The 24,651-nt window shown below is 37.0% G+C and overlaps 1 protein-coding gene across 9 annotated transcripts in view; it reads right to left on the reverse strand.

Annotated features, from left to right (window-relative positions):
• The window catches only part of DIO2 (iodothyronine deiodinase 2), a 306,669-nt gene that overhangs the window by 30,329 nt on the left and 251,689 nt on the right, over window positions 1-24,651 (reverse strand). For all 9 annotated transcript variants that reach the window (XM_069092340.1, XM_069092337.1, XM_069092332.1 and 6 more), the window contains one exon: window positions 15,731-15,878. Coding sequence is in view for 8 of the 9 variants with exons in the window: in XM_069092337.1 (XP_068948438.1) it covers window positions 15,731-15,763 (33 nt within the window). In the remaining variant the exon portion in view is untranslated. The remainder of the gene's footprint in view (window positions 1-15,730; window positions 15,879-24,651) is intronic.

Genomic DNA, 24,651 nt, shown 5'->3' on the forward strand with positions numbered 1-24,651 from the left:
CACTTATGGGAGGAGTTGTGTGATTTGGCCAGATGAGACTGGGCAGCTGTTGAGCCCCCTGGTTTTGAAAACCCAAATGTTGGTGCTTCTCTCTCTGGTGACTGACTAGGTATGGATGTAACAGTTAGAGAGCTAGAAGCCCTATCTGCTAAATTGTGTTATTTTCTCTTGTAACTTCTGTTTGTATTCTCTGAAGTTCAGGGTTCTGACTTTTTCCCCAACTAGGTAAATGATATATGTTTGATTGATTAAAGTAAGATTGTTAACCCTTTTTGAGTTGTTTTCCTTTTTGAAAAGCAGATCAAAGAACTTGTGCTAGCAGCCAACCTGGGTATGCTAGGGTGCTTGCTGCTACAGGGGATTAACATGAAATGTCCCTCTTGCTGTGACTGAAGGGAACCAGTACAGGACATGAGGCATCCAGGCAAGCCAGCAGCAAGCCTCATCTCAGCAAATCAGCAAGAGATTCTGAGCCCCAGGGTGGTGGAGCTGACAAGAGCCAATACCAGAACCCCCACATGCTTTCATACAAGGAGAATCAGAGAATCACCAGTTGCACCATGGTCAGGTGTCAACCAGCAGTTGAGCCTACCTATGCTCTAGGGCAGCCTTCAGGGAGGAGGAGACCTCCAGAGGCCAGACACTCCTCTCCCAGACCTCACCCAGCAAGTTTCAGTGTAACCCTGGGGAAACACAGAAAGACCTCACCAGGCCTCAGCACACACCAGCCACAGCCAACTCAGCACTAGGCAAACTACAGCATTATATGGCTTCCAGCTACCATAACCAGAGGCCACCCCACACAAAACCAGTAACCAGACCCCTAAACCCCAGCACAAGAAGCATGGACAAGAGCCTCTGTTCATCCAGAACTTTAAAAGCCAAGAAAAAGGCAAACACAATGATCAAAAAGCAACTTAGAAAAGCAAAGACCATAGAATTTAACCATGGGGACAGGGAAGATCAAAATGCAAATTCAGAAGAGGACAGTATTGTCATTATACCCACATCTGAAAACTCAAAGGGGAATATGAACTGGTCTCAAGCTCAAAAAGCCTTCTTGGAAGAGCTCAAAAAGGATTTTAAAGGTCAAATTAGAATTGAACAATTCCTTTAAAAATACAATTGACAGGAGTGGCCCCATAGCACAGTAAGATCACTGGCCCCAGAGTCAGGATGACCTGGGATCGAATTCGGGCTCAGACACTTAGCACCCATCCAGAAACACCTGGCCATGTAACCTTGAGCAAGTTACTTAACCCCAATTGCTTAGGGGTGGCCAGGTGGCTCAGTGAGTAAGAGCACTGGCCCCAGAGTTGGGAAGACTTGGGATCAAATTCGGGCTCAGATACCTACCACCACACCCAGAAATAACTGGCTGTGTAACCTTTAGCAAGTTACTTAACCCCAATTGCTTACAAAAAAATACAATTGACAAAATAGGGGAAAAAGTTGTCTGAAGAAAACAACTCCTTAAAAAGTAAAATTGGCCAAATGGAAAAGGAGGCACAAAAGCTAACTGAAGAAAACAATTCGTTAAAAAATTAGAATTAGGCAAATAGAAGCTAATGACTCTGAGGCATCAAGAATCAGTCAAACAAAATAAAAAGAATGAAAAAATAGAAGAAAATTTAAAATACCTCATTGGATAAACAATTGATCTGGAAAATAGTTCTAGGACAACTCATTTAAGAATCTTTGGTCTACCAGAAAACCAGGATGAAAAAAAGAGCCTGGACAGCATCTTCCAAGAAATCATCAAGGAAAACTGCACCAGGGTCCTAGAACCAGAGGGTAAAATTGTCATTGAAAGAATCCACCAATCTTCTCCTGAAAGAGATCCCAAATGAAAATGTCAAGGAATATTGGAGCCAAATTCTGGTATTATCAGGTGTTATGGGAATGGGAATCTTAAGATCTTTCCTGCCCCTTGGCTAGGCTTAAATGACTCTGAGAACCTTTCCTGATTTTAAAATATACTCTGTCTTCTAATAGGCTGAATGTGGTCACATGGAGCCTGTGGCAGGAGGCTTGTTTTTCAAAAATGCCCACACATTGGTGTTTTGTGATTGGGCAATAGGTCAAGAGGGTTGTGACATTCTCTGAGCCAGGAGAAGACTGTATGTTTGTGAGATTTTGTTTTGGGGCTCATTTTGAGAAGAATTGTGTGATTTGACCAGATGAGACACTGGGCAGCCTTTGAGGCCCTCTCCCCGCCCCCCCCCGGCTTTGAAAACCCAGATGTTGGTGCTTCCCTCTCTGTTAACTGACTAGGTATTGATGTAATGGTCAGACAGCTGGAAGCCTGTCTGCTGATCTGTTTCTCTGGTTATAATTTGTTTGTATTCTCTGAAGTTCAGGGTGCTGACCTTTTTCCCTTGAACTAGGTAAATGACATATGTTTGATTAAAGCAAGATTGTTAACCCATTTTGAGTTGCTTTCCTTTAGAAAAGCAGATCTAAGAACCTGTGTTGGCAGCCATCCTGGGGATGCTAGGGTGCTTGCTGCTACATCAGGTCAAGGAGAAAATACTACAAGCATCCAGAAAGAAACAATTTAAATATCATGGAACTACAGCCAAGATCACACAGGACTATGCAGCTTCTATGTTAAAAGATCAGAGGGCTTGGAATATGATATTCCATAAGGCAAAGGAGGTTAGACTACAACCCAGCAAACTAAGCATAATCTTTTTTTTTTTTAAGCAATCGGGGTTAAGTAACTTGCTCAAGGTTACACAGCCAGTTATTTCTGGGTGTGGTGCTGAGTGTCTGAGCCCGGGATTCGATCTCCAGGTCATCCCAACACTGGAACCGGTGCTCTTACTCGCTGAGACACCTGGCTGCCCCAAAACTGAGCATAATCTTTTAGGAAAAGAGATGGACATTCAAAGAAATAGGGGACTTCCAGACCTTCCTGATGAAAAGACCAGAGTTCAATGAAAAATTTGATCTTCAAAAACAAGACTCAAGAGAGGCATAAAAAGGTAAACAGGAAAGGGAAAAAAAGCATGTTATTCAATAAGGGCAAACTGTTTACATGCCTACATTGGAAGATGATACATGTAAATCTTGAGAATTGCATCTTTATTACAACATATAAAGGGATATTCATAGAGGTTGTGAGTATAAATTAACTTATATGATGATAAAAAACCTAATTAAGGAGTGAAAAGGGATTGTAATGAGAAAAGAAGGAATCAGAAAACAGTAAATTACATCACATGAAGAGGCACAAAAACATAATATAGTAGAGGGAAAGAAGGGAGGGAGATGGGCATTGTTTGAACTTTACTCTCATTGGATTTCGTTTTCAAGGAGGGAATAAAAAGCATAGAAATCTAACTTGCCTTATGGGCAATAGGAGGGGAAAGAAAAGGGAGGGGTGATTAGAAGGGAGGGAAGAAGTACTAAGGAAGAAGTACTAAGGTGAAAGGGAAAGAAAAGGGAGGGGATCTGATAGAAAGGGAAGATTTGAGGGAGGCAGTGGTCCAAAACAAAACTCTTCTGAGGAGAGGAAGGGAGAAATAAAAGTATAAATGGGGCAGGAGGGAACAGTAATCATAACTGTGAATGTGAATGGGATGAACTCTCCCTTAAAATGGAAGCAGATAGCAGAATGGATTAAAAATCATAGTCCTACAATATGTTGTTTACAAGAAACACATTTGAAACAGGGGGATACACACAGGGTAAAGGTAAAAGGCTGGAGTAGAATATATTATGCTTCAGCAGAAGTTAAAAAAGAAAGCAGGGATAGCAATCCTAATAAAAGCAAAAGCAAAAACAGATCTAATTAAAAGAGATAAGGAAGGAAATTGTATCCTGCTAAAAGGCACAATAGACAAGGAAGTACTATCATTACTAAACAACTATGCACCAATTTATATAGCATCCAAATTCATAGAGGAGAAGTTAAGAGAGTTACAGGAAGAAATAAACAGCAAAACTATACTAATGGGCTACACCTCAATCTCTCTCTCTCTCTCTGAACTTGATAAACCTAAACTCAAAATAAACAAGAAAGAAGTTAAGGAGGTGAATAGAATTTTAGGAAAGGGAGATATAATAGACTTTTGGAGAAAATTGAATGGGGATAGAAAGAAATATACCTTTTTCTCAGCACTACATGACACATACACAAAAATGACCATAAACTAGGATATAAAAACCTCACAATCCAATGCAGAAAGGTGGAAATATTAAATGCATCCTTTTCGGATCATGATTCAATAACAATTATATGTAATAAAGGGCCATGGAAAGACAGACTAAAAATTAATTGGAAGCTAAATAATCTAATCCTAAATAATGAGTGGGTTAAGCAACAAATCATAGGAACAATCAACAACTTCATTCAAGGGAATTGATGAAAATGAGACAACATACCCAAACTTATGGAATGTGGTAAAAGTGGTTCTTGGGGGAAGTTTTATATCTCTGAATGCTTACATAAATGAAAGAGAAGAAGAGAGCAATGTATTGGGCATACAACTGAAAAAAACTAGAAAAAGAACAAATTAAAAATCCTCAATTAAATACCAATTTAGAAAAATCAAAAACAAAAGAAGAGATTAATAAAATTGAAGTTAAGAAAACTATTGAACTAATAAAACTAAAAGCTGGTTTTATGGGAAAAAACAATAAAACAGATAAACCTTTGGTTAATTTGATTTTTAAAAAGAAGAAAACCAAATTACCAGTATCAAAAATGAAAAGGGTGAATTCACTGCCAATGAAAAAGAAATTAAAATAATAATTAGAAACTATTTTGAGCTACTGTATGCCAAAAAATTTGACAATTTTAGTGAAATGTATGTATAATTACAAAAATATAAATTACCCAGACTAACAGAAGAGGAACTAAACTCCTTAAATAACCCCATTTCCAAAAAAGAAATGGAACAAGCCATCAATGAACTCCCTAAGAAAAAATATCCAGGGTCAGATGAATTTACAAACAAATTCTATTAAACATTTAAACAATTCCAATACTATATAGACTATTTGGGAAAATTGCTGAAGAAAGAGTCCTACCAAATTCTTTTTATGATACAAATATGGTGCTGATACCCAAACTGAGAAGAGTCAAAACAGAGAAAGAAAATTGTGGACCAATTTCCCTAATGAATATAGGTGCAAATTTTTAAAATAAAATATTAGCAAAAAGATTACATCAACTCATCACAAGAATAATACACCTTGATCAGGTTGATGCCAAAAAATGCAGGGTTGGTTCAATATTAGGAAAACTATCAGCATAAAATGAACAGGAACCATATGATTATCTCACTAGATGCAGAAAAAGCTTTTGACAAAATGTAATACCCATTCCCATTAAAAACACTAGAAAGCATAGGAATAAATGGAGTCTTCCTTAAAATAAGTAGCATCTACCTAAAATCATCAGCAAGCATTATATATAATGGAGATAAGCTAGAAGCATTTCCATAAAGATCTGGGGTGGGCAGCTAGGTGGCAGAGTGAATAGAGCACCTGCCCTAGAGTCAGGAGGACTTGAGTTCAAATATGGCCTCAGACACTTAACACAAATACTAGCTGTGTGACCTTGGGCAAATCACAACCCCAATTGCCCTCCAAAAAAGCAAAAAAAAAAACAAGATCTGGGGTGAAACAAGGATGTCCATTATCATCACTTATTCAATATGGTACTAGAAATGCTAACTTTAGCAATAAGAGAAGAAAAAAGAATTGAAGGGATTAGAGTAGGAAAAGAAGAAACTAAGTTAGCACTCTTTGCAGAAGATATGATGATATACCTAGAGAATCCTAGAGAATCAAGTAAAAAGCTACTTGAAATACTAAACAATTTAGCAAAGTTACAAGATATAAAATAAACCAACATAAATCCTCACCATTTCTATACATTACTAACAATGCCAAACATCAAGAGATAGAACGAGAAACTACATTTAAAGATACTGAAGACAGAAAATATTTGAGAGTCTACCTGCCAAAACAAACCCAGGAACTATATGAACATAATTACAAAACACTTTTCAGACAAAGTCAGATCTAAATAATTGGAAAAACATCAGTTGTTCATGGGTAACCTGAGCTAATGTAATAAAAATGATAATTCTATCTCAATTAATTTACTTATTCAGTACCATACCAATCAAACTACCAAAAAAATTATTTTATAGAGCTAGGAAAAATAATAATAAAATTCATTTGGAAGAACAAAGGGTCTAGGATATCAAGAGAATTAATGAAAAGAAATGCCAGGGAAGGTGGCCTAGCCATAGCAGATCTTAAATTGTATTATAAAGCAGCAATCATAAAAGCTACTTGGTAATGGCTAAGAAGTAGAGGGGTAGGTCAATGGAATAGGTTAGGTACACAAGACACAGTAGTCAATGACTATAGTAATCTACTGGTTGATAAATCCAAAGACCCCAGCTTCTGGGATAAAAACTCACTATCTGACAAAAACTGCTGTAAAAATGGGAAAATAGTATGGCAGAAACTAGGCATAGACCAACATCTGACACCATATACCAAAAAGAAGTCCAGCCTTTTAGATATAAAGGCTGATACTATAAGCAAATTAGAGAGACAAGGAAAAGTTTATCTGTCAGATTTGAGAATGGATAAATTTATGACCAAACAAGAGATGGAGAACATTATAAAATGCAAAATGAATAATTTTGATTACATTAAGTTGAAAAGTTTTTGCACAAACAAAGCCAATGAAACCAAGATTAGGAGGAAAGCAGAAAACTGGGAAAGAATTTTTACAACTACTGTCTCTGAAAAAGGCCTCTTTTCTTTTTGGAGGGCAATTGGGGTTAAGTGACTTGCCCAAGATCACACGGCTAGTTTTTGTGTTAAGTGTCTAAAGCTGGATTTGAACTCAGGTCCTTCTGACTCCAGGGCTGGTGCTCTATTCACTGTGCCACCTAGCCACCCTCTTTTCTAAAATATATAGAGAACTGAGTCAAATTTATAAGAATACAAGTCATTCCCCAATTGATAGTCAAAGGATATGAACAGGCAGTTTTCAAAAGAAAAAATTAAAGCTATCTATAATCAAATGAAAAAATGTTCTAAATCACTATTGATTAATGAAATGCAAATCAAAACAACTCTGATTACCACATCCCACGTATCAGATTGGCTAACATGGAAAAACAGGAAAATGATAAATTCTGGAGATGTGGGAAAAATCAAACACTAATTCATTGTTGGTGGAGTTGTGAACTGATCCAACCACTCTGGAGAACAATTTGGAATTATGCCCAGAGGACTATAAAAATGAGCGTACTTTTTGGCCTGGCATTACCATGCCTAGGGTTGTGTCCCAAAGATATCGTAAAAATGAGAAAAGGACCCATATGTACAAAAATATTTATAGCAGATCTTTCTTTGGTAGCCCAAAACTGGAAATTGAAGGGATGCCCATCAATTGGGCAATGGCTAAGCAAGTTTTCGTATATGAATGTAATGGAATACTATTGTAATACAAGAAATGACGAACTGGCAAACTTCAGGAAAACTTGGATAGACTTGAATGAACTGATCCTGAATGAAGTGAGCAGAACTAAGAGAACGCTGTACACAGTAACAGCCACAGTGTGCAATGACTGACTTTGACAGACTTAGCCCTTCTCAGCAATACAAGGATCTAAAACAATTCCAAAAGACTCATGATAGAAAATGCTATCCACATCCAGAGAAAGAACTATAGAGTATGAATATGGAGTTAAGCAGACTATTTTATTTTTGTTTTGTTTTTTCTTTCTCGTGGTTCCTTCCATTCATTCTAGTTCTTTTATACAACCTGACTAATGTGAAAATAGGTTTAATAGGAATGTATATGTAGAGCCTATATCAGATTGAATGCCATCTTGTGGGGGGACAAAATTTAAAACTTATGGAAGTGAATGTTGAAAACTAAAAATAAACATATATAAGGAATATGACTCACCATGTTTTTTTTTCCTTTAGTTTTCCAATCAAGACTCAGTTTTGTGCTTTTTCTAGATTTTTTTTAGCAGTTCTATTGGAAGAACTCAACTGTACTTCTTCCAGCTACTCTGACATCTTGAATCTCTCTCTATCATCCCTACCCCGACTTCAATTTCTTTCAAATTGTGTTCCTACAGCATGGTATCTAGGAGTTTCACCACTTTAATTGTCCACCTTTTCACAGTGAGTAGTTTGTTGATGTCTTTCTTAATATGTTGCACCTAGAATTGTACCCCAGATTTTGTGTGACCAGGGCAGAATACGGTTGGATTAAAACCTTGTCTGTCCTGGACATAAACATCTTAATGCTGCCTAGATTTGTTCCCTTTTTTTTCACTGATCTATCCCATTGCTGCTCCATATTTAATTTGTAATCCATTAAAAACAGAGATCCTTCTTATACAAACTGTCATCCAGCCTCATCTATCCTATAAGATACTTTTGAAATTGGTTTTTACATTTACATCTATAAAATTTTATTTTATTAAATTCAACTGATTGTTAAAGACTCAGATATATTATGGCCTCTGACTTCATCATCCAATTTATTAACTGATCCTACCAGTTTTATGTCTTAAAAGGTATACTGTAGTAGAAGTAATACCCACCATAGTCCCTGGCAGGTAAAAGCTAAGCTAGTTAACATTTTTCCCCAGAAGACTGGAAATCTGTTGAAACAAGTAGAGGGTAGTAGTCAGACAGTATAGTAGTAGCCTCATCCACAGGCCCTAACACAGGGTGGTAGTCCTTAGCCCTGACACTGTGGTAGGCCTCAGCATCGGCAGGAAGTAGAGAAAGTAATGATGTAAGCATTGGCAACAGAGTGGTCAGCTACCTAGGTGAACCAGTCTAGTGGATTCTGGCATATGAACAGTAACAAAGCACTCTTTCAGGTAGATGCAGCCCTTCTTATATCTATAAGGAAATGGACCTGGTCAAGAGGATTTGCTAGATCAGTGTCAGTGTGTCCTGCTTTCCTTATGGAATTAGTCACTTAATTATCAGAATCACTTTGGATCATTACTCACTTGGTATTACCTGGCTTACCAGACAAATTTTTCCTTTCCCTGAAAGCTCTGAATAATTTCCCCCTTTGAATAGTCCATGGGATTAATGTGTGACCTATTGATAGGTCTTCTTGATAACCTAGGGAATGTTTGATGTCCCATTGAGATGCAAGTCACCGTATCCATTACACATTACTAATCAGACACACTTCCATAAGGAGAAGAGAGGATCTATGTCTAACTGAACTAGTGTTGTAGCTTTGCTGAGTATCCTTTCCATGCTGTTGTAAAGCAAATGTTGACTGGTCTATGAGTGTATCTTTTCATCTCAATCCTGAGCATTCACTACCATTCTGACCAGAGTTAGGCCTGGTCTACAACACATACCACTTATTCTTTATCCAAAATAACTGATAAAAATGTTGCACAGAACATAGTCAAGAACAGTTCTTTGATGTACTCACTCCATTAGTAATCTCTTTCCAAGTTGACATTGAACCATTAATGACTCCTCATCCAGGTGCTTCTGTCTACATTGAAACTTGGAGAACATGAGAAGACTCTCAAATTCCTAGGTGAAATCTAGGTAAGCTCGATGCCCCTGATCAGACAAGTAACACTGTCAAAAACAGAAATTAGACTAGCCTGGAATAATCTGTTCTTGATAAAGCTATTATGACTTTTTAAGAATCATCATTGTCATTCAGTCATTCCAGTTATGTCCAATTCTTCATGACCCCCTTAGGGGTTTCATGGCAGTGATACTGGAGCAGTTTGCCATTTCCTTATTCAACGTATTATACTGATGAGGAAATTGAGGCAAATTGCCTCAGGGTCATACAGCTAGTAAGTATCTGAGGCCAGATTTGAACTCTGGAAGATGAGTCTTCCTGACTCCAGGCTGGACACTCTATCATTGTCCCACCTAGCTGCCTTTTATGAGATTACCATTTCTCATTCTTCATATCAACAAACCATACCTTTACTAATATGTCCTAGAACTTTACCAGAAATCAAAGTTAAACTCATTGACCTATATATACTTGATAAATTCTACTCTCTTCCAAACTTGAAAATCAGGACATTATTTTCCCTTCTTAATCCTGCACCATCTTTCTTATTCTCCATAATTTTTCAGATATCAGTGACAATGGTTTGGCAATGTCATCCGCTAGCTCCTCCTACGTTGTAGGATGTAGTCCTTCCAGGACTTGCAATTTAAGTTCACTGAAGGAAGCTAAGGTCTTACTCCTCATCACCTTATCTATCTTGGGTTCCAACTTCCTAGTGACCTTCTTGTTTTGTTCTTTTTAAGGCCAAGATCATTCTCCTTGGCTGAAAAAACTAAGCAAACTAAACGGTTGAGTTCTTTCTCAAGGAACATATAAACGAATAGGGGGTAAAATCCAAATAACTATTACAAATAGGAGCACTATTTTACAGTAATCAGAATGAGTACAAAAGGCAGATCCAGGCAAACTGATCTGAGAAATGTAATGAGAGATTTCTCTTAGTAGGAAGAGAGAAGTACACTGTCATGGAGACAGTGAAATCTGTTTGGAACCTTGAAGAAAGGGAGACACTTCAACAGATGGAGATAAGGGAGGAATTAATCCCAGTTATGGAAACGGTATGAGTAGGAGCACAAAGAAATATGAAAAGGGAGGCGGAGAATAGAAATCATAGGATTTAGAGCTAATGGGAAGTTGTCTAAATTTGCTGGAATGCTGAGTATGTGACAGAAAATAGCAGAGATAAGATTGAAAAGATATGTTAAAATTATATTGTGGAAGGTCTTGAATGCCAGGATCAGGAATTTATTTTATAAGTGCTTGGGAACCCACTAAAGATTTTTAAGTAGAAGGAGGACATGAAAAGAATGATAGATTAGTAAGACTACCTAGGCAGAGGTATGAAGGTTGTATTAGAAAATTTATTGGCTAGTTAGGAAAAATGCAAGTCTATAACAGTTTAGACAAGTAGTCATTACAAAGCTCATTAGCTTTGAAATGGAGAGGCTTTGGTGTAGTCAACTCAATACAATATTATGTTTTAATAGAGAATATTGTTATTCAGTCATTTTCTTTCATATCTGACTCTCCATGACCCTATTTGGGGTTTTCTTGGCAAAGATACTGAAAGGGTTTATCATTTCCTTCTCCAGCTCATTTTCCAGATGAAGAAATTGAGGCAAACAGCATTAAATGACTTCCCAGGGTCACACCACTAGTAAGTGTCTGAGGCCAGATTTGAACTCTGGAAGAGGAGTCTTCCTGACTCCAGGCTGGGCAACCTATTCATTGCACCATTGAACTGCCCAGTCAGAGAATGACATGTACTCACATAATAAGGATAAAAAGGAAAGAATAATTTACGTCTCGGAACTGCAATTAGAAGACCTCAGTTCAAATACCTACTTTACTGTTTGCTAACTATATAACTTGAGGCAAATGATTTCATCTCTCTGAATGCCCCAGTTTCCTCATCTATAAAATGAATGGGCTATAGGGTCTATAAAAGTTCTTGGTGCCTCTTTAGTTGTTTGTGGGCTAGAATCAGTCCTTTGAATCTTTTTGATTTTCTTTGTGGTGAAGCACAGTGTAAGTGTATTAAAAAAAAATATAATGAATGCACTGGAGTTAGATTGTATCTATAACTCCATGGGGTGAGGGGGTGTAATGTAATACCAAAAGAAGGCAACTTCCCAGGTTCAAAATACCAGCATAGGTGCTCTCTATTTTATTCAGTAACAAACCCAGAACAGAGAAGATCAAAACATGACATCATTCAAAATACAGCATTTACTAAGTGTGATTAAATCATCTCCAAGGCCTACCCCACCCCAGGACTTTCCAATCATTCAATCAATTACAAAGTCTCTGTTCCAAATACTTCTCCACCCCTAGGCTATACCTTAATTAAGTCCACCACAAAGCCCCTCTTCTCAAATGGAGATTAGTTTCCAAACATAAGTAAAATACATTCATTTGCTCAACCATAGAACACAAAAAGGTCAAAAGTTCCCCACCCCTGGATCGCAATTGAATCTACCCCAGAGTTACATCAAGTTTAAACACAGCACTTAATACCCAAATGGAGGTCTTTTCTTCATCTTGACACGAGGCAAGTTCTCAGCAATCTTAGTTCCTGGAGAGACAAGGCTTAGCAAGGCCATAAGATACATTGCCAGTCCCTTCATGAATTTATCCTCTGTCTGTAGAACAGTCCTAGAACCCCTGAACACATTAGCAAAGCCCTCTCCCAGGATTTCTGTAAACATACAACAAGAAAATCCTTCTTCAGGGCTTCTGAACCAACAGAAAGGCTCCCAGACCCCTGCAACAACAGCACTGTCCTTCACCAGTGGACAGTATTCATTCTGTCTGCCGGACAGTCTCCAGACCCCTGCAACAACAGTACTGTCCCTCACCAGTGGACAGTATTCACTCTCTGTCTGCAGGACAGTCTCAGGCCTTCTTAACCAAATGCCAGGTTCCAGGACTTCTTCAACAGGACAGTCTTTCACCAGTGGACAAATCTGGCAAAACAACATCAAAACAGACAGACAAAGTACCAGCAAAACAGCCATGTCTCCTCAGTCCTTGGCAGCTCAGGGGGCAGGTCTCAAAAGTCCAGGGCAATTCAAAGCGGCCACCAGCAATCTCTTAGTCTCTTCCTCTCCACGAGGTGCTGCTTCCAAAAAGAACTTCCGCCTCTCTCTTGTCTCTCCAAATCTACGTCACCAGCTCCTCCCAGTCAGGACTTTCTTTTCACATCAAAAAGTCCATCCCACAGGTGGGATTAACAAGCTCTGGGTTTTAATACAATCAATTTGAAAACCAAGCCAATACAGGGGAATCTTTAATTGCCATTACTATCACAGGGGGTATAAAATATAAGTGGAAAGGGGGAGAATAATGTCAGAGATAGTGCCAAGAAAGGATGTACTGGAACTAACAATTGATTACAAGGCAATAGGGGGATATCAGTAAGGGAGAGAGAAGAGCCCAAGATGACTTTGAAACTTCAGGTCTATATGACCTGATGTTCCCAAATCTTCAATTTTATAGGTTACAACATCAGAGTCACTCACTGTTCAAAACCTGAACTTATCCTAGCATTTAGTCCACCCCATGGCTCTAACCTGCCTTTATAGCTTTACTTCATATGACTCCCCTTCCCAAAGTCCACATTCTAAACAAACTGGACTAACAGCTGTGCCCTGGTCTTTTTTTTTTTTTTACCTTTCTTGCCTCTTTGCATTCACATGGGCCTTCCTCCATGCCTGAAACTCTATGTCTGTGTATGTTGAAATCTTGCTTTTTTAAAGGATATTGAGAGGCCCTTTCCCTTTGATGCCTTTGCTTGTCCCCTTGAGTTCCAAACTGAAAATAACACCACCCTCCTTAATTATTTTGTTTTTGATGGCATTTTCTCTGAATCTCTCCTTTGATCTTGTACCACTTTAGCTTGAACTTTGCCCATTTCTGTATGTTATATTGCCCTTTTCCCATTAGTTTGGAAGTTCCAAGAAGGAGGTATTGCTTTTCATCTTTTAATCTGTACCACCTAGTAGAGTGCCTCATACACAAGAGGCATAGTGCTAGGTAGAGGGACTCAGCCTGTGAATTCATTATTGTAGAGAAGCCCCATCACCAACACAGGTTAGCACCTAATAATAGTCTTAAAGAATTGTCAAAAATAACACTAAGAGGTTCAATAAGTAGCTTGCATTTGTCAGAGGCAGGACATGAACCAAAGTTTTGCTGACTCTGAGACCAGCTGTCTATTCACTACACCATGAGCCACACCAAGACATACTAAGTCCTTAATAAATGACTCTTGGATTTAAAATGGAGTCCTAAAGAGATGTTGATAGTAGAGATATAGATTTGGAGGCTTACTTCCATAGATATGGTCCATAGATATATTGAAACTCTGGGACTTATTGAAGAGACAGACAGACACTTGGGGACAAGCCTGCTTAAGCAATGGAAAGAGGATGAGATACAGCAAACAGAAAGGCAGTTAAAGGCATAGTAGGAGAATGACAAGAATTTAGCCCCAGATAGCCAAGGAAGGAGAAAGCCTTAAGAAGGAGTGGGTAAACAGTGTCAAATAATACAGTGTCAGGTAGCACAAGAACAGAAAAAAAATGCCAATGGATTTGGGAGATCATATAGGACCCTAATGTATAGAGGATTTGGGTTGAGTAAATTCATAGTAGAAGGTCTCAACATTTACAACAAAGCTCAAGACACAACTATGTTGTGTATGAGGGTATGAGGGTATGAGGACAGAATTGGAGGCTTGAGAGGAGGAAGTTTGGAACATGTATTGTCAAGAATGTGATAGAAAATTAATATAAGTAAAAGACTGGTATGTGGTAGCAAAGGACCAGTTGGTGTTAGATGGCATGAACTTGTAATGGACCCAATCATTTTGGTTTTATTTTTTGCTACTAGTATTTAGCTGATCAGACATAGGGGTAGAGGAAATGGATGATAGGAGTGACCTAGGTATTATGATGGGCAAGAGTTATGAAAATTCAAAAGCAGAGAAGGCATTACTGTAAATGGTTGATCATAAGGTCAAAACTAAGAAGTGAGGAAGGTGAGACTGGCACAAGTTATAGTCTGGGAAAACAAGGAGGAATAAAAGGCCACAGTGAAGGATGAAGAATACATTTTTTTTTAGATTTTTCTTTTTGCTTCTTGGAAGGGGAAAGGCAGGGCAATTGGGGTTGACTTGCCCAACTTCATACAGCTAGTTTTGTGTTAAGTGTCTGAGGTTGGATTTGAACTCAGGTCCTCCTGACTCCAGGGCCCATGCTTTATTCACTGTACCACCTAGCCATCCCGAAGAATACATTTTCAAGGAAGATAACAGTGTGAAAGGTAAAAGATTGTGGTGAGAGAGAATATTTCAGGGGTTTCCATTTGGGTAGTCAAACAGGTTTAAGAGATGGTGAAGTTTTAAGTTTTTACCATAGGTGGCTGAATTCTAAAGAACACAGAGATTATAGCTGAAAGACAGGCCAAGGGTAAGGGATTTATCTAAAGATAAATCTGCTGAAGGAGTTAGAATCTCTGGAATGAAAGGAATAGTAACTGTATTCCAAGTGGAAGAGGTGGAATTCATCGGATAAGGAAACAAGAATAAAACACTTTCATATTAGCATGCACATATCTGTAACAGCTTAACAAAAATCTCTATTAAGAAGTTTGCTATGTCACCTTCGTAACCTTAGAAGATAAATCATTTCTTAATAGATAGCCTCCTCCTGGTAGCTATGAAGTCATTATACACAACGAAAGAGCTTGTTTAGAGCTTCATCATGACATATCCTATCAATAATAGCTAGGAATGGGGAGCCAAGTAATTCATTTTCCCTTTCTGTTTTCTTCCTCATAGAGAGCTGATACATATATGTCAACACCACTGACCATCTCCATTTAGGAACTTGCTTTAAGGAAAAAAAAATTGGCTCCGTGAAGAAATTTGCTTATAGTATTCTCTTGTAGTAGGTAACAGAAATCCTCAGTAATAGCAGCAAGAATATTCTGAGTGTAGAGAGTCATGATTAGAAAATATGCCCTTCAAAGTTCTAATTCTATACCACTGAACCAGCTTGAACTGGTCATTTCAGCTATCCTATCTGAAGATTGCAGTAATTTCTTACTTCCCCCATTACAAAGCACTCACTGTATAACCCTGAGCAAACCACTCACCTCCATGGGCCTCAGTTTCTTCATCAATAACATGAGCAGTTGGACAAGATAAAAAGATCCAAGGCAGTTGAGCTGTGGAAGTGTCAATGAGCAGCTATTCAAAATAGACTTGAGGAATGAACCAAACTTTTTCACACTCCAAGGTTACCTGCCAACAAGAGAGAAAAGAAAGGATAAGCAGAACTTAGAAACTAGGGTTTGTTTGGTTGATCTATTCTTTTGCTGTTATAGAGCTATTTGTTTTGAAAGGTGAGACTGAGGCAGATGAAAACTCTCATCAAAATTAGGTATAAGGATTTATTATTTGTAGGCAGCTTTTACTATGTCTATATGTTCCCTTGGGTTGTGGTCATTGTAAGGGAAGTCTTATATGCTAGGCTATACAGTGAAATGCCTGAGGTCTTGAGGACCCATCAGTGAGATTTCTATTTAAGAAACATATTAGCTGTCCCTTTAACACTGGACGGTTTCTTTCTTCAGAGGACTTGCAGAGTATTGAAAATAAACATAGAGCTTCTAAAGCCCTAAGTATAATCCTTTTATTCCTACCTTCAGGCCACATCCAAACATAACTCTGTCTGTAAGTAGTTTTTGCCATATCTAAAACAAAACAAAAACCCACTCAAATAATAAATCACAAAAAATGAAAATGATCTAATTCTCCTAATTTATATAGACAAATGCCAGGACAATCTACTTTCCATGTTCAGATGCTAAAGAGTTAAACATTGAATGATAACACAACTTTATTTGGGATATCTGTTAACCATCTTCCTCTTTCCCAAATGATCATGCTATGAGACTAGTCAAGTCTAGAGGAGACTAGATTAGAGGAGACTAGTCCCTGTGTTGCTGTGTAAGTCAACATTTATGCAGTACCTACCATGTGTAGCCCTGCACTTACACTGTATAAGAAGAAACCGCTGTGTACCATTTTTTTTTCTCTTTCTATATGTATCTTATCTCCATTAAAAAGACTGTAAGCTGTTGGAGAGCAGATACCTTCTCTTAAATATGTTTTGTACCCTGGAAACTAATTTAATGCTTTATACATGTATATTATTCAATAAATATTTTATTGGTTTTATTGGTACATAGTGTTTACTTCTTTGACAAAGTGCTAATCATTCATCTATTACATTATTCTGACAAGAGGGAAAATAAAAATTTCTCCCCACTATTTCTGTGCTAAAATCACATCTTTTGTCTGAGCACCTCAGTACTTCGGTGATAGATGTTGTAAAAAGGCATAGACAGATAATAAAACTGTAACATTTTTCATAAATTATTGAACTAAAGTCATTTCCTTTTCTCCATCCATTTTTAATGGTATGTAGTACACATGCTGACTCAGAGTGATATTGCTTTTTAAAATATGAAGTAGTCTCAGTTTACTCATTTGCATATATCCCAGAATGCAATAAACTGCAATGTATGCTAGGAAATTACCAACTAGGTCATAAGAATATGAAGACTAGGAGAGAAATTTAAAGAAGGAGAACGAAGATTTGTATAAAAAAGATGTGCAGATCTATTATTTTAGATTTCCTGAAGAAAATAAGCTTCATTACCATATATTTGTTTTGTTTATGGTAAATTGCATGATTTTCCTATTCTATCAATGAAATCTTCCAATAAGCAAAGTTTCGTTAAGATACACATTAACTTTCCTTTCTGTAACCTTCACAAATATTTACCATATGCTTCAATCACCTGACAATTCACACAGGTAATCATTTCTCTCCAAACAGTTATTTTGCATCTTTTCAACTACTGATTATTCCATAACCCTTTAATAAAGTGCTGAATGGGTAGAGGTAATGAATCACAAGGAGGGAAAAAAAGATGCATGGCAAAAATCATGAGATGAGATTAAGTATATGTATTTGTTATTAGTATGCAGAAAATATACCAGTCTCTGTCCCTGTTTGTAAATGGATGGTACATTCATTTGGTTCTCTGCTTTTTTTCTTAGAAAAAGGCATCAAGTTCTCCTTGCCATTATCATAGTAAAGTGGAACTATATTTGTATGTACATCAAATTTTATAAGTAGTTTTTGTCATATTGAAAAACATCCAAATAATAAATCACAATAAATGAAAATGATTTGCTTTCCCTAAAGTATATAAAAATGCCAGGGCAATCTACTTTCCATGTTCAGACATCAAAGAGCTAAACATTGAGTGATATCCAACTTTATGAGACACATAAAAATGAAATAAAAAATGAGTGAGAAGATAAACATTTAAGGAGATAAACGTCACCAAACAGGAATGATTACAAAGTTTGTAACAATCTGCATTTTTCTTTGTTTCCTGTTTTCTTGATTCTCCCCATACAACTGTTTAGCTAAATGTAAAGCCTTTAATAATGTATATTAATATTTTCCACAACATTAGAACAAAGGATTCAAAAAAGGTTCAAGCTACATTTATAGAAAAAAGTATACAGAATTTGCAACGACCTTGAATCTGCTTCATTCATCTGTTTTCTCTTCATAAGGTCGAGGAATAGGGACTGGACCAGTGATTTCTTCCACAGGAAGAAGGCCCAGATAGAGGAAATCCACTCTACCAAAGCAGATTGGCACTTTCTTTTCAACTGATAATCTTAGACCAGTAGTATCAAACTCAATTAGAAACAGATCCTTATTTTTCCACATTGATTTAGAAAACCACAAATGAATATTATCTATGTCTAATTATATTTTAATTTATTAAACATTTTCCAATCACATTTTAATTTGGTTCAGCCTTCACTACGGAGTTTTGTACTACTCATTTGATACTTCAGGCCTAGAGCACTGGAAATTTCATATGAGTTGTCTGTGGTCACACTGTCAGCCTATGTCAGTGACAAGACTTGAACTCAGTTCATCTTTCTGTCTTTGAGTGGGGCACTCTATCCACTAAACTATATTTACCTTTTCTTTTCATAAAAGCTGAAAATGAAGCCAGATTTCTCCATGTTCATCAGAAAAAACCCAGCTGCTGATTGTATATTTTATGATAGAATATTGAGAAAGGATAACTCAGAATAACTGTTTCCCATTTTATGTCCTTTGACACCATGTATAAAAAAAAGAAAAGTGGAAAGGTATAATAGGAAAAGAACAAGTTATTATAATTTGGAGCCTGACAACTTTGCCACTGGTCTGATAGAGCTACTGTATTGTTACATATACTATCATCCTGTAAAATGGTTATAGTAATTTTTTTAAACAAATAACTCCCTCAAAAGATATCTTTCAGTGATGTGCTCTACCATGTGTTATTTGTTGAAGTTGATAGGTTATGTAGTGGGTAGAGCTCTGGGCCTGGATTCAAATTTAGCCTCAGATATTTACTAGCTGTGTAACCCCGGGGAAATCATTTAAACTATCTCATTTCCTCAACTGCAAAATGGAGATAATAGTCATGTCTACCTTACAGAGTTGTTGTGAGGATTAAATGAGATAATATTTGTAAAATACTTAGCCCAGTGTCTAGCACATAGTAGGTGCTTATTCCCTTCCCTCTACTTCCATCTAGAGAGAGAAGAACAGGGAGAGAGAGAGGGAGGGAGGGGGCAGGGAAAGGGGGAGAAGGAAGAGAAAGGGAGAAAGATTGAGATTTAGGGTTAACATAAGGAAAATTACTTCCTAACAACCAGAATTGTACAAAACTGGAATGCCTGGGAGGGTAGTTGGTTCCCTCTCATTGGAGGTCTTTGAATAGACACTAGATGACTACTTGTTGGATGTGTTATTGTGAAGATTCCTTTTGAAGTATGGGTGAAACTAACTTGAAAATTATGAGAATCTGTAATTAAAGTTCTAGGGCATGTAACTAACAAGATGGAGGACTATACATTTTCTTGAGTCCTTAAAACCTCTCTGCCACCCTACCCATAGGGCTGTAACAAAAACACAATCCCATATACTGATCTCCCTTCCCTCTTTCCAGTGCAGGGGAGATCTAAGTTCCAAACTGCAGAAATTTGCTGAAGACCTCCTAGTCAGTCACTATAACAGCATTCTGTACTGCAGTTACAGAGGGAAAGGGGCAGGACACATGCTTGAAGTAGAACTCAATCCCATATTCCAAACCCTTATATCTCTCCTCTCAGAGCTTCAGAAATCCGAATTCCAAATGCCAGAAATCACCCGAGGCTACAATAGCATCAGCATGGCAGCACACTGTACTGTCGTCAGAGAATAGACAAACAGAAAGAATAAGAGAAAACATAGTATATAAGAGAGGTCTAATGCCCCCCCCCCCAAATTTTGTGTAACAGAGACATAGTCAGGTGAACTGTGGATTTTACAACATGAGAAGAGATTGAGATGCTTTGAGATCCAGCCTCCAGGGAAACTGCCCTTAGAGAGGAAGGAATCAAAAAGTGAGCAATAAAGGAAAATAAGAAAAACAGAATGAAATTTTCAAATGAAAATAATATTCAGATAACATAAGATGTTTCTGGACCCACCAGAAAACGCAATAGTCTGTGATTCTGTGTCAATAAAATGGACCTGACATTAATAAGGAAAAGAGGTAAATTATGGCACAACTAGGTGGTACAACAGATAAAGCATTGGACCTGCAATCAGAAAGCCCTGAGTTCAAATCTATCCTTCGACATTTACTATCTATATAACCCTGTGCAAGTCAGCTAACCTCTGTTTACCTCAGTTTCCTTAGTTCTAAAATGGGAAAAATAACAGACTTGCTTCCCAGAGTGGTTGTGAGGATCAAATAAGATTATATATATATATACACATATAAAACAGCAAAGCACTTAGCCAAGTGTCTAGTACAGAGTAAGCACTATATGAATGTTAGTTCTTCTTATTATTAATATGCTCACTTGAGATCATAGAGGTAAAAAGAAAAGCCCAAATTTAAGTAGAAGTTAATATTTAAGCATAGAAAAGCAAAACATGGAGGAAAATTGAATTTAAGTCAGTTGAACAAGCAAGGTTCTACTAACATGTAAAGTACTGTGCTAAGTGGTAGTGATTTAAAGACAAAAAAGGCAACCTCAGCCTACAAAGAGCTTTATTTAATTCAACTGTAGGGATACAATATGAGCACAGAAAAATAAATTTATGGTAGTTTTTAAAGGAGGAAGATTACTTTTTGCTATTTGTTTCAATGAAAAATATTGATAAATTCATTTTGTAAATAAAAAGTTGAAAAAATTGATCAACATTTTTAAAAATATCTATGAATTGTTTTTTTTCTACCAGACTAGTATTTCTGCACCTTTTCCGTAGCTGTTCTGATTGGAAATAAATTTTTCTAAGGGAATAACTATCTTATCTTTGTTACCTATTCCTTTAAGAGATTCATTTTGGTTGGATCTTGTCATAGGCAAGGTTGAACAATTACCTAAGGCAGGTTTGGCAAATTATTAAGCAACCAAGTGTATTAATTAATTACTATTAATAAGTCCATAATTAAGCCATTAGAGGCAAACTGTTCAGATGTAGCAATCTCTTATCTATCTTCTTCCTTCTCTTTCATAGCTCTCTCTCTCACACACACAAAAGAAAACCCTTTTAAAAGTAGAGGTTACGGGGCGGCCAGGTACCACAGTAAGTAAGAGCACCGGCTCCAGTGTTGAGAAGACCTGGAGATCGAATCCCGGGCTCGGACACGTAGCACCCACCCAGAAACACCTGGCCATGTAACCTTGAGCAAGTTACTTAACCCCAATTGCTTAGGGGCGTTAAGAGCACCGGCTACAGTGTTGGGACGACATGGAGATCGAATCCCGGGCTCGGACACTCAGCACCACACCCAGAAATAACTGGCCGTGTAACCTTGAGCAAGTTACTTAACCCTGATTGCTTAAAAATTAAAAAAAAAAAAAGAATTAAAAAAAATAAAAGTAGAGGTTACTAGACAAATGCCTAGTTATTTTTGTACAAAACCCAATACTGGAATCCTAGATCTGAAAGGGCCCTGGAAAAAATCAACTAATCCAGTCTTTAGTTAAGGTCAACAAATCAACAAATATTTACAGAGTACTAAGAGTTCTGATTTTTGTTGTCTTTGTTTCTTTTCACAGAGGACAGAACACCATCTACTACAGTTACAGAAGTAGCTAGCATTATAAATTGACTTAGACACTGGCAGTTTTTAAGCCAATTCAGGTACTCTGAAAAAAAAAATAATTTGACTACCCCATAATGGTAGGACTACTTGTACCAGAGCTGATGAGATCCCGATAGCTCATTCCCCTTCACAAATAAAATAAATTAAAGCCATACAGGTCTAATTTTATTGAACCTACTTGACGTGCATATAACTAAGGGTGGAACTTTAAGAGATCTATTTGTGGTAAAAAAAAAAATTTCAAATGTCTGTGAAATTTTCAGTCTAGTACATTAAAAAAACTCTTCATTTGCTTATTTCATTTTGTCATTTCAGAGCTAGAGAAATCAGTTGTTGGAAATGGGAATGAACAAAGGAAAAGATCATGAAAGATATTTCTTGGGGAACTACATTAGCAAAATTAATAGTTTGGAGGTGAAAACAAGTCAGAAATATTTATATTTAATTTAGTTTTAAGTGAATTATGACAAGGACAATTTTGTGGCCAGGTTCCAGGCTAAAGAGTAAACTTCCACGCTATAAAAACAAATCTCTTAAATAGATTTCTACCCTATTGCTACAAATCTCAACAGCATTAATATTATACCTCTTAAAGTGAAGTCATTATAGCTATAAAGTCATTGGAGAGAGAGTTAAGTTCAGAATCATGAAGTCCTCAGTTGAAGGAGGCTATGTGAGTTGCTGAACAATTTATTTAATCTCTCAATGCTACAGATAGAACTCTTGAAGACTTAACATTGCAGAGAAGGTAGGGACTTGCTTTGGCAAAAGGAATTTCTCCCTCTGGAAGTTCCCTACACCAAAAAAAAATCATAATTTAAGTCCTTATCCCTCTCCTTTACCTCATTCTTATCTTAGAATACTTCTTTGTAGATATCTATAGACACATTTTTTTGTTGAGTAATTTTAGTCACGTCCAATTCTTTGTGACCCTATTAGGGGTTTTCTTGACAAAGATACTAGAGTGGTTTGCCATATCTTTCTCTAGCTCATTTTATATATGAGGAAATGGAGGCAAACAAGTTTAAGTGATTTGTCCAGGGTCACATAACTAGTAAGTGTTTGAGAACAGATTTGAACTTCAATGCTCTATCCACTGTGCCATCTAACTGCCCATAGATATATAGATATAGATTTACATGTATGTATTAAAATATGCACATATCTACATAGTGTATTTGTATGTATATACAAATTTTTATATATGCAAAATACACGATATACATAAATAATACACACATACAAAATACACAATATATATAAATACAAATTGCATATGCTATATACACATAATGTATATACAATACATAATAGTTACAAATACACAAGATAGGCATACACACATATAATCACCAAACAGGGGCCATTAACAGCGCTTTCCTTATTTGGGAGGGAGTTCCTCATACCAATGAAATTATAAGTCCAGTTCCCATGCCTGTACCTATGTGCCCTTTACCTAGATTTTACAAATACATAGGGACATGTATGCAATCAAACCAATTCCACTGACATGCATATCTGATTCTTAGAGCAAGACCAATATTGTTGCAACAAACACAATCCCTTTCATTACTTTAAGTGACTGACAGTTGCAGGTATCATCATAACTTGAGAGGGAAGAGAGGAGGAGGAAGTGTTATTTGCCTCAGTGGTCAAGTGAGGAGCTTTCTCCCTGTATGCTCCCGTTAGGCTGCTGGGTTTTTCCTATAACAAAGATAATTCCCTGATATCAGATTTGGAGTTAACTATTTCTGCTTCAGCGAAAACATAATAAATTCTTCTCCTGTCCCATTACTAAATATTTCTGAATATAACCACTAACAGCAAGAAAATACAGGCTCCTAAATTTTGGCCAGGGAAAATAAATAAAATTAATTTTCTTCTACTTGGTGGACAATGCACTCAAGAAAAACACAAGGGAGGATGCTTACTTCCCCATCAAAATCAAAGATTGTTACAAAGAATGCTTCCATTATGTTTCCAAAGGTGGCAATATTTGAGGGATTGATGCTTTTCGGGTACTCTTTGCCATCAGGTAAATTAAAAAGTCACATTGTGATATGCAAGAGTGTTAGAATTGGAGTTAAAAGATCTACATTCAATTCCAAGTTTGTCACTTAATAGTTCCATGTGACTTACTTATTAGGGCAAGTCAGAAACTCCTGTAAGCCAGTGGTCATGTGTATGCCCACTTCCTGTTTTCTTGTTGGATAAACATGCACACATATGTGTGTACGTATATATGCATATGTATATGTATATAATAGGATTTTTTTAAGTGATAGCCTTCTTCAAAAGACAAATCTTCCTCAAGGCTCCCAAACATAAACAATACTAATACTCCTCCCATTACCACCTATAGAGAGAAAAGCCTTACTACAATATCTGGCTTTTGCTTCTATTGTACATAGTCAGCAAATCATTTCTATCCATCTATCAACAGTATTGCATGCACAAAGATGGGCATGTGTGTTTATTGTTTTTTCTCTTTTTAATCAGATACCATTTAAGCAACTGAATAGACCGAGCTGGTGTAGCCTTTGTATTCCTTATATCACACTACTCCCTTCTAAGTTATAGTCCTTGGCCCATGCCCCAGGAGTAACAAGCTACATGTCTCTACAGATCACCTTTTTCACAGTCATGCATGATGGAGAATCATAGAAGACATATATTTAGATGGATGAGGTTAATTGCACCTGCCAGTGACCTGCCCCTCCTGTCAAAGTTTTACCGTACTTATTTAACTGATAGTATAGTAGAATGTGAGGAAAGCATCCACTGCATTGGAAATTCTTATTAAAAAACTGATGATACTAATA

Source organism: Petaurus breviceps, unplaced genomic scaffold (assembly GCF_028583685.1).
Source record: "Petaurus breviceps papuanus isolate PSGF00001 unplaced genomic scaffold, PetGlider_PUasm1.0 189, whole genome shotgun sequence".
NCBI classification, from domain to species: Eukaryota; Metazoa; Chordata; class Mammalia; order Diprotodontia; family Petauridae; genus Petaurus; species Petaurus breviceps.